Raw genomic sequence first — 10327 nt, 5'->3', positions numbered from 1 at the left:
CTACCCAAGACTACTTGTCTTCACTAAAATATTTTAGATACACTCTCCACTGTTTTATATAAGCTTCTTGTACTAATCCCTCACCAGACCATTGAAAATTGAAAATTAGAAATTTTCAAATTGGGTGATACAGATAAAGACAGAACCAAATAGAATATTGGCTTTATTCAACAATAAAATAAGACATAGTAAATAATTAGGTATTGATATTTTGACAGAATGACACTGATGATAATGTTATAGTATTATCTAATATTATAAAGAAGGTAATTAAATAACATGTAACCTTCATGCTTAACAAGGAGATCACATCATTGGGCTCTGTTGCATGACCTGTATATAAGACCGTGTATTAATTATATGGACAATCGTTTATTTTATTGTCTGTAAATCTGTAATCTGTATTTTGCAATCATGTTCAAGTTGTGCAATGTTTAAAAAATTGTAATTTCGATGACAGCAATTCCTTGATTAATTTGTTTATTTGTAGATAATAAATAAAAGAAAATAATGGCTACTATAGAGTTAGACATATGGCGAGGGGAATGGGGACTCGCTTCTATCGATTTAGAATGTTTAAAAGTCTTGGTAAGTTGGATAAGTTTATAACCTTTTTTTATTTAACCGGCACACAATTAAATAGTTTCTTTTTTGTTTAGACTTACATGAAATTTATTGGCGTACCGGTTAGGGTTCGGGAAGTGAGCAATCCTTTTTTTACACCTAAAGGAACCTTACCTGTTATGAGAGATGGCAGAACCGTCCTGACAAACTTCGAAGAGGTTGTAGACTATTTAAAATCCTTGGTAAGATATTTTATTAATCATTTGTTAACCTTTGTCGTTGAAGTTTAGAAAACTAAAAAAAAAAATATCAAAAAATTATTTGCAGCATTACAGTACAGATGTACATTTAAATCAAAAGCAAGCAGCAGAGGCCAGTGCCTTCACACAGTACCTACGGGATAAACTTTACCCAGCCTATCAGTTCGCGTGGTGGGTGGACGAGAAGAACTATGGAGATGTTACTAGGCCTACATATGCAAAAGCCTTACAAATTCCATTTAACTTTTACTACCCGTCTAAATATCAAGCAATGGCAAAAGAAATGATAGATGCATTGTATGGTGAATATTCAGACTTGAAGGAAGTCGAAAAGACTGTAAGTCCCGCTGTTTATTGAAACTCATTTGAAATTGCTTGAATATTGCTTAATATTGGTTTGTATTCATCTAATTAATTATATTTATTTTTTAGATTTATAATGAAGCAGAGAAGTGCCTGAAGACTCTTTCAGATAGATTGGGAGAGAGTGAATATTTCTTTGGAAACAGACCGTCGTCATTTGATGCAACAGTATTTGCGTACCTCGCTCCACTAGTAAAGACACCATTTCCAAATGCAACTCTATCAAGTCATGTCAAAGGAATAGCTAATTTAAGTAGGTTTGTTGCTAGAATCAGCCAAAAGAATTTCAGAAATGTTACTGATGGTAAGTTTTGTTTTTTTTTTCACTATAGTTTTAAAAAGGTGTATAAATAAATAATGGCTCAATGCAAGTGAGAGGTTCATAGTTCCATACCACTATGCTTAACGAAATCTATTTTAAAATTAAACTAGAAAAAAATAAAGTAAAATACATTTTCTTGTGTGGAGAACTCTTTTTTTTTTTTTTTTTTTATGTCACTAGGTCGGCAAACAAGCGTACGGCTCACCTGATGGTAAGCGATTACCGTAGCTTATAGACGCCTGCAACACCAGAGGCATCGCAAGCGTGTTGCCGACCCGATCCCCAATCCCCCCAGGAGCTCTGGTCACCTTACTCACCAACAGGAACACAATACTGCTTGAAAACAGTATTATTTTGCTGTGATCTTCTGTAAGGTCGAGGTACTACCCCAGTCGGGCTGCTCCATATTTTGAGCAGGAAATTCCTGCTGTGCCCTACCTCAGTTAAACTCTTTAACTTTTGAAATTAATTTTTGTATAATATTTCTTATTATTTTTTTTTTTTCATTTTGAAATAGGATTACTAATATATAATAAAAGTTTTTCAAATATGGCTAGTAATTAAGAAATCACTACTAGTGCTATTAATCAAGAAACTAAACATACCATATCGACGCTAGAAAGCGAACAGGTAGTAATCCACAAAAGTACAATTGTTCACCAGAGCAGAAAAACTTTTTGTTTTTTTTTATTTTAATCATAACTTGCGTTATTATGGACCTAGGGTTGCCATTTTTTGACACTATATTTATGATTTTTTGCTAAATAGCTTATCTTAAATGGATTTAACCTAAAGTTTATTTAAAATAATATTTTGTGGGTTACGACATTTGACAATATATTTTACAATCCATTAAAACGTAGTAACTGAAGTAAGTAAACGTATGGAACGACGAAAATCGCACTTTTTTTTGGAAAGCAAAAATGTGGTAACCATCATTACTTTAGGTAACATCACCAAAAAAAACTCATAATAATGAACAATGTTTGATATTTTGTCATCAGTACGTAGTAACTAGTATAATTTTGCATAACCCGAAAAATCTAATTTTAGTAAAGGTAAATCAATTGAACTGAGGTTGCTAAACAGCCTGCAGTAAGAGTCAAAGAAATAAAACGTATATAATAGAAATAAATGTACTTTTGATATTATGTTTATGTAAAAAAATCAGAAGGTATTTTTAACATATTGTTTCGTTTTTTAGACCATAATTTGACCAACTGAATTTAAGAATACAAATCAGTTTAATTTAATATTTGAAAAAAAAATTACAATTAGACCTAAACAAAACATGATGTACCTTCTTGCATTAATCGAAATTAAAACAATCATTATTACGTATTAATCCATAAAACATTAACAATCAACAGTTTCTGTCATAACATATAAAAATAAATAAAAAACAATTTTTGTTATAATAAACCCTACAAACCTTTAAAAATAATCAGTACTTTCTTTAGCTTCAATAAACTAAAAATAATTACTTTAACAATCGTCTTCAACATCGGTGTCAGGTAAACAATCTTTGACTTTTGCGCTGGTCTTAAAATCTAAATATTCTTTTGCGAAAGCGAATCTTTTCGGAATTACCAGTTTTTCTACAAATTTTTTTAAATCTGCATATTTCTTTTGACAAATTGGCAACTTTGAAGAGTACAACTTCTGTTTTGGGGTCACAAAGGGGTGGGGTTTTATGAGAAACGACCCCTAAGGGGGTAAAACGGGGGTTGGAAGTTTGTATGAAAGTCTTATGTTTTTGAAGTAAGAGACTTGAAATTTCAAATGTAAGCTCTATAGATGGTGAAAAGGTGTCCAAATAATGTATCTTTAGAAATCAACCCCTTTTTGAGGTTAAAACGGGAGATGGTAGGTTTACTCACTCATCACGAAATCTCCGAAACTATAACACCTACAAACTTGAAATTTGGCAAATAGGTTTTGTATAGGACGTAAAAGATAAAACGGGGGTCGAAAGTTTGTATGAAAGGCCTAAGAGATGTTGTAATAAAAAAATAATTTGCTTAAATATCTTGATTGTAATGTATATCTCCATAACCACGCGAACGTAGTCGCGGGCAACAGTTAGTGTATTATAACAATAAGTCCCCAAAAGTGTATGTGATCGATTCCTTCAAAATTTACTGAACGGCTTTTCATGCGGTTTTACCAATGGAGAGAGGGCTTCAAGAGGAAGTTTTACGGAACGACTAAGCCGATTTTGATGAGATTTTGAGTTTCACTGGAAGTTTGCCGGGAAAACTTTGTGACTCACTGATTTAAATGCGGACGAAGCCGCGGGCACAGCTAGTTTAGTATATATGCGTTGTGTTGAACCTAAAATCTTTAGTAGTGTTGTGAAACAAAGTTACTTGTTTCATTGAATCCTTGTAAATGGTGTAAATAAAGTGAAAAAAATAAATAAAATAATCCGTGTAAAGCGTTATAAGCATCACAATATAAAAAAATATCACCTACTAAAAGGTATTAAACGCAAGTGACCATAATTTTACGAGCAGCAAAACTGTAGTAACCCGCATTAGATATGGAATTATTGATGTTGTAACTTTTAGATTAGTTTTTTTTGTAGAAAACAAATTGTCGTAAGAAACAGAGTAAGAAATAATACCTGATTTTTTGTTATTTACATCGTTTTATTGGTGCAAGAATGAAAAAAATATGGCAATTTTGAAAATCCTATATTTTTTATTATCAGTCGTACAGTTACTTGACATATACCATTCGACGCTTAATTTTTTTCTTATTCTAATGATGCAATAAAAAAATATTTCGATGGGTGTTAGTTACTACGTGTTTGCTTTCTCGCGTCGATATATACATTGCATTACATGCGTGTGTAAATTAATCAGATCTCCCATATTTGTTCTGAACAGAGTAGCCTTGAGTGTAGAGAAACAGTACCAAGGTAGCTCTGTTTTTCAAGATGTCGTAATGTTCCAGAGTACAATAAACAGAACAAAAAACAGTCACAGGGCACACAGTCGGAGCGTGAAGCACAATTTCCAAACGCGACGCGCAACAAGTTCTTGGCAGCTATTTTTGCAGCACTTGCTATGACCGGCTATGCCATGGCCACAGGCATGTTCCAGGTAATATTTCTGTCTGTACTTATGGGTTGTCCCACAATCACATTAAATTATCTTTAAACTTAAATACAGGTAGGTATAATCTGATTAAATTTTGTAAAAATTGAACATTGCAATACATCTAGATTAGGGGTGTCCAACTCAATTTTGCAGAGGGCCATATAAATTTAGAATGTGTAGGTGGGCCAGATTGAAATAAAAAAAAGTAGTGTGCACATTTTGATACTTCCATAGAGGAATCGAGTGAAGTCATGATTCTTTTTTCTGTGACACATTGTGATCACGGACCGTATCTTTGACATCCCTGATCTCGACAGACGTTACGATAGTAGGGTATTTGTTGCTTGTTTGTTTTTGGTTTAGAAATCGCATCTAAACCAAAAAAAAAATTCACATGATATCTTATTACAGCCCCACTTCCTTGTGATATTTCATGATTTTTCTTTACCCCTCCCCCCTTTAAACACGTGATTAATGGGCGACACCTTATCTATGTATACTATATATATTGAACATCTCCAACTCATACAAATGATACAGAATTAGTTGTTTTTTTTAATGTCCATTTTTTTTTAATGCATGGATTATAATTTACATTTGAAAGTCGATTTATCGAGGAAGGTTAAGGTTTATAAAATATTACACACTATAACTTACTAGACTTACAAGTTTTGCAGTTTTCGATTTTTTATTTTATAACAAAGTTATAACTACACTATTTATCTTATTGTCAGACTAGTACAAGCATTTTATTTGAAACTAGCGGACCCGGCAGACGTTGTCCTGCTCGGAAAACAGCTACCAAATTTGATAGCTTACCTACCGATAGCAGCGCGACCTAACGGGTCCAATTAAGATGAAAACTATCATATCTTCCAAGTCAGACAAAATTACGGATGCTTACAAAATTTGATAAAAATTGGTTCAGTAGTTACGGAGTTACATACTGATAGCAGTGCCACCCACCAGGTCCGATTTAGATAAAAACTACCCTACCTCCTAAGTTGGGCCAAATTACAAATGCTTAAAAAATTTGATAAAAATTGGTTCAGTAGTTTCGGAGTTACATACATTTAAAAGTTTCATTGTTAATGCCCACCCCCGTAATCCTTATTGGGCATGAGTTATCCTAAAATCCGCTCATCGATCATTTCTACATCCCATATAGGAGATTCGTACCAAATTTGGAGTCGATAGTTTAAAAACGGAAATTTTCCATTGTTAACGCCCCCGCAACAATATAATAGGTAATGTGAAATAGCTAGTTAATACCATTTTTACTGTATGTAACTTTCTACTGGATGTGCCGATTTTGATAATTCTTTTTTTGTTGGAAAGGAGATATCCCTAGTTTAGTACCATGATAAGGAAACCAGGATCTGATGATGGCATCCCCGAGAAATCGAGGGAAACTCTTGAAAATCCGCAATAATTTTTTACTGGGTGTACCGATTTTAAGATAAGGAAACCAGGATCTGATGATGGGATCCCAGAGAAATCGAGGGAAACTCTTGAAAATCCGCAATAACTTTTTACTGGGTGTACCGATTTTAATAATTTTTAATTTAATCGAAAGCTGATGTTGGTCATGTGGTCTGTGGTCACTCGTCGATGTAATTGAAGTCGGTTTTTTTTTCGTTTGCCAGCAAACACAATTATTATATACATATAAGATTATTTTTTTAATTACTGTAACTTGTACATCAACTAACATTGTGTTAATGTTAGTTGATGTGCAATGTTTTATATCTATGTGTATGTAATCAGAGCTGGGCACCGTTAATCAAATGGTTAGCTTCGTTAATCGCTATTCCGCTAATACAAAAATTAGTTTCGTTAAACGTTAAAACGCTACATTTTAGAAGATTTAACGCAAGTTAAAGTTAATCGTTAATCGTTAACATATGACTAAAAAAGCATTATATTAATTGCTGATTATTTAATACCGATAACGAAAGAAGTATAAAAGCAAATTTTTTTATTTGCTTAATGGAAGTTCTCCCTAGTATGTAAAATATTATTGTAAGCTCTAGTTAAAGAAATAAACTTTATTTTATTTTTTATTTATTAATTATTTTTATAAAACAATAAAATACAGAATGCAAATTTAATTAAATCAATTGATTGATTTAACTAAATTTGCATTGATGAAAATTGATGCAATACCGAAAGATTCTCCAATGCTCCATTCTCAAATGGCGCGCTCGACCAAACTTGTCGAAACCTGTTTTTCCCGCCGCGCGCGGTGCGTACTTCCATTGGGTTAACTGTTAACGGGTCCGTTAACCATTTTATAAGTTAGCTTAAAAGTTAATCCGTTACTCGAAGTGTTAACTTCGTTAATTAACTGTTAACGGATTAACGAGTTAATGCCCAGCTCTGTATGTAATATAGCAGTAGAATTACTTTCAATGTTTTTACCTGGTTGTTTAATCCTTATATTTTTCTTTGCTTATGTACATATGCATGTTTCCTTACTAATTGGTAAAGGGCCAATTAAATTTTGTAGTATTTTATCTTATATGTAAAGAAAGTTGTATTCTTATTCATTCTCATGTCTTTGTTTGTTCAGGACATGAAAGATTTCCAGCATTCGCAAGATTACAGCGAGATTTTTGAGAATGAAGAAGATGACAACTGACTGTGAGCCTGCTATGTTGATCCCACTGAGGCACTTGGTATTGTAGCGTTGACGTTACATCTTCTTACACACAAAATGTGCATTTTAAAATATAATAAATTATTGCATTTAAAAATAGCAAAAAACTGTTTTTTATATAGATATGTATATTTATAAATTTACTTCGTAAAATAATAGGTTTCTATATAACTATTGCCAATTTATATGTTTATGTGTGAAAAGAAAGTATGTTGTGAATAAACACCAAATATTGAACAAGTCTTACAAAAGTCTTTAAGTTAATTAAGTTGCGTTATTATCTGTTATCTTTGCTTAACATAAGCCCTTTAAAATATCTGAATTTCCGCAGAAATTAATATTTAAATATGTATTTTATACATTCAAGAAGCGATTTTGAGATCATGTGAAATTTGTTGTAAGTGTAAGAAATTAAAACAAAGATATATTACATTTTACAAATGAAAAAAAATTGTAAAATTATGCAACTGAATATGTTCCTGTTATCTGTAGACTAAAGTTACATACGTTGTATAGTTAACACTTTATTTTTTTAATATTCAAATGTGAGATAGTGTAAAGTTGGCTTTCTCAATTGCTCAAGTGTAAAGTTTTTAACTTTTAATTTATGGTGGTTGACACAGTTTTAAAGTAGACTGGTTATGATGTGTTTTCTTAAAATATTTTATTTAATGGTGTGAAGTTGCAAGGCTTGAGAAAAATGAGAAGGCTAGATAGTCTTTAATTTTTTTTAATTTTATATACACTATGGCTTGTAGGATATTAGAAAGAGTTTGTGGCCAAATGTGTAGCACTTTACTTACCTAGTTTTCATGTTAATGTTTTGGTCGAGAAAACTTCATTACAACGAAAGAGTGGAATATGTTTATTTTTGAAGCATGAATAAATATTGCTCGTTAGTGCTGATTAATTTTATTTTCCCTGTTTTTTTTTTTTTGTATATTTTTGTCGAGTTAGGCCCTATAATCTCAACACAAATCTGATTTCTGACATGTTTCTGTCAAATTATTTGGAAAAATGAAATATGTAAAAAATATTTAAATTTTTTTAGCATCAGCATGAAAATAAATACAATTAAAAGAAAATTAAAAATTATAATTTTTTTGACAGTTGGTATGTTTTTTTTTTTTGGTAGATAATATTGACACGGACATGTCTATTATTTATAATCACTTCAATAACTTAATTTATTGACGACGATTGTTTTAGAGTATTTCAAGAACTCAAATTGTAACTTTTATATTTAAATGTTTACATTATTTTAAGCGTACATCAGACATATGTACAAACTCTAACAACATTTGTAAGTATAATGTTGCTTATTAAAAATAAAGTATTAGAATTAAAAAAGAAATCCAAAACAATGTACAAAAAACCAAACCACAAAAAAATATGTGCATTGTCTATACAAATGTTTACAATGTGCGAGTATCGAATCCGCGACTACCAGCACAAGAGCCAATGCTATGAACCATTGCGTCAGCGTATAGAATAAAAACTCGAATAATAATGTTTGAATGTGTTGTCTTTTTTATGAGGAATAAAATTTTTCACAGCGGATATCAACTTGGAGCTGGAAACATACTTTATTAATGAACCGATTTCGCATCGCCAAGAAACATCTGGAGAAGATAAAAAAATTGAAAGCAATTAAATCAGATGATGAAGAGAAGGTTACGTCTTGAACTTAGATCAAATGAATAGGTAGTGATAATAGTAATAATCAAAGTTTTTAACTATCTAGTTCAATTGAATTTTCCCTTAATTCACTGACTTGAATTATCATGATTATAACTTACCTATCTAATAGAATTGTAGTCAAAGCTATGTAAATTGTATGAAATGTTGGTAATAACGACAAAAAAATATAACTATTGTAGTATGTAATCAATACTAATATTATAAAGCTGAACAGTTTTTTGTTTGAACGCGCTAATTTCAGGAACTACTGGTCTGGCTGAAAACTTCTTTCAGTGTTAGATAGCCCATTTATCTAGGAAGGCTATAGGCCATATATCATCACGCTAAGACCAATAGGACCGGGGCACCAATGAAAAATGTTTTAAAATCGGGATTTTTTCCTTTTGAAAGCTTCTGCTTCGTGTGATGCATACAAAACAGTTTAAGTTTCGCAAATTATTAAAGTTAGCGTTAGCCCAAAGTAACTATTCCACGCGGACGAAGTCGGGGGTAGAAGCTAGTATTGATTATATGTTTCATAAATTCACATTGTACCTAAATCAAGAGTACACTGAATCATAAGTAAACTAGAATAACTTAGAATTATATATGTACATAAAAACTTCAAGGTAAGTGATTCGGTCCACTGTAGTTTCGGATAGTCATAAAGTTAGAAATCAATTTAAGTCCCCCATTTAAGAGAAGAGTCAGAGCTTAACCCACTATTTCTACTACGAGTAATAATCGCTATCAGCCAGCTTTATATGCTCCCCGAGGTCAGACTGGAAATCAATATAAGAAATACATGCTTCAAATACAAATATACGCTTCAGGCGTGAATTGAATCCGCGATAACTGGTATTTAAGCGCCTACACGCACCACTCACTACACTAAAGCGGTCACAGTATTTTTTTTTAATGTCTTTATTACAATTGTATTCTTGCAAATTGCCTGTGTTTCACTCTAGTACAAAAATGATTATTAAAAAACATGTTTGTTAATGTTATGTAAAGAAAAATAAATAAAAATACAGCTAGTTTAAGGTAATTGTTTTATTTGAACATTTCTGCATTTTGCGTTGTCAGGTACTCAACAACAATACAGATACAGTGAAGATGTGACATACGTAACATACACTGGGTTTAGTCGAATCTTCTAAATTATACAAATACTCTCAGCTGAACGATGATTTTAAAATGAAATGGCACAATTTTTCACCATAGCTGTATAACTCCATCGTTACACCTACTTTTAATACAATATAACAATTTGTAGACATATCAAATTACACTAAAGTATTACTCCAAAAATATTGCAATTATTATCAAAAGTAAACTTCGCAACAGTCAACAATTACCCAAAACAGATTGCCAC

The 10327-nt window shown here is 31.7% G+C and overlaps 1 protein-coding gene across 1 annotated transcript; it reads left to right on the top strand.

Moving 5' to 3' along the window:
* The first annotated feature begins 416 nt into the window (after nucleotides 1–416).
* LOC123659155 (metaxin-1) lies at nucleotides 417–8174 on the top strand. Its single transcript, XM_045594408.1, has 6 exons — nucleotides 417–588; nucleotides 660–806; nucleotides 892–1161; nucleotides 1257–1491; nucleotides 4468–4616; nucleotides 7186–8174. The coding sequence occupies exons 1-6, from the start codon at nucleotides 511–513 to the stop codon at nucleotides 7252–7254; spliced, it is 948 nt and encodes a 315-aa protein (XP_045450364.1). The 5' UTR covers nucleotides 417–510; the 3' UTR covers nucleotides 7255–8174.
* Nucleotides 8175–10327: the final 2153 nt, after the last annotated feature.

The sequence above is a fragment of the Melitaea cinxia genome, chromosome 13 (genome assembly GCF_905220565.1).
Source record: "Melitaea cinxia chromosome 13, ilMelCinx1.1, whole genome shotgun sequence".
Classification (NCBI taxonomy): Eukaryota; Metazoa; Arthropoda; class Insecta; order Lepidoptera; family Nymphalidae; genus Melitaea; species Melitaea cinxia.
This window is presented reverse-complemented; position numbering and strand designations above follow the sequence as displayed.

Excerpts from the sequence above, each read along its gene's own strand:
- LOC123659155 (XM_045594408.1), top strand. The coding sequence starts at position 511 with ATGGCTACTATAGAGTTAGACATATGGCGAGGGGAATGGGGACTCGCT. Across the intron at positions 589-659 it reads TAGAATGTTTAAAAGTCTTG|ACTTACATGAAATTTATTGG; the intron begins GTAAGTTGGATA and ends TTTTTTGTTTAG. Across the intron at positions 1,492-4,467 it reads TTTCAGAAATGTTACTGATG|AGTACAATAAACAGAACAAA; the intron begins GTAAGTTTTGTT and ends GTAATGTTCCAG.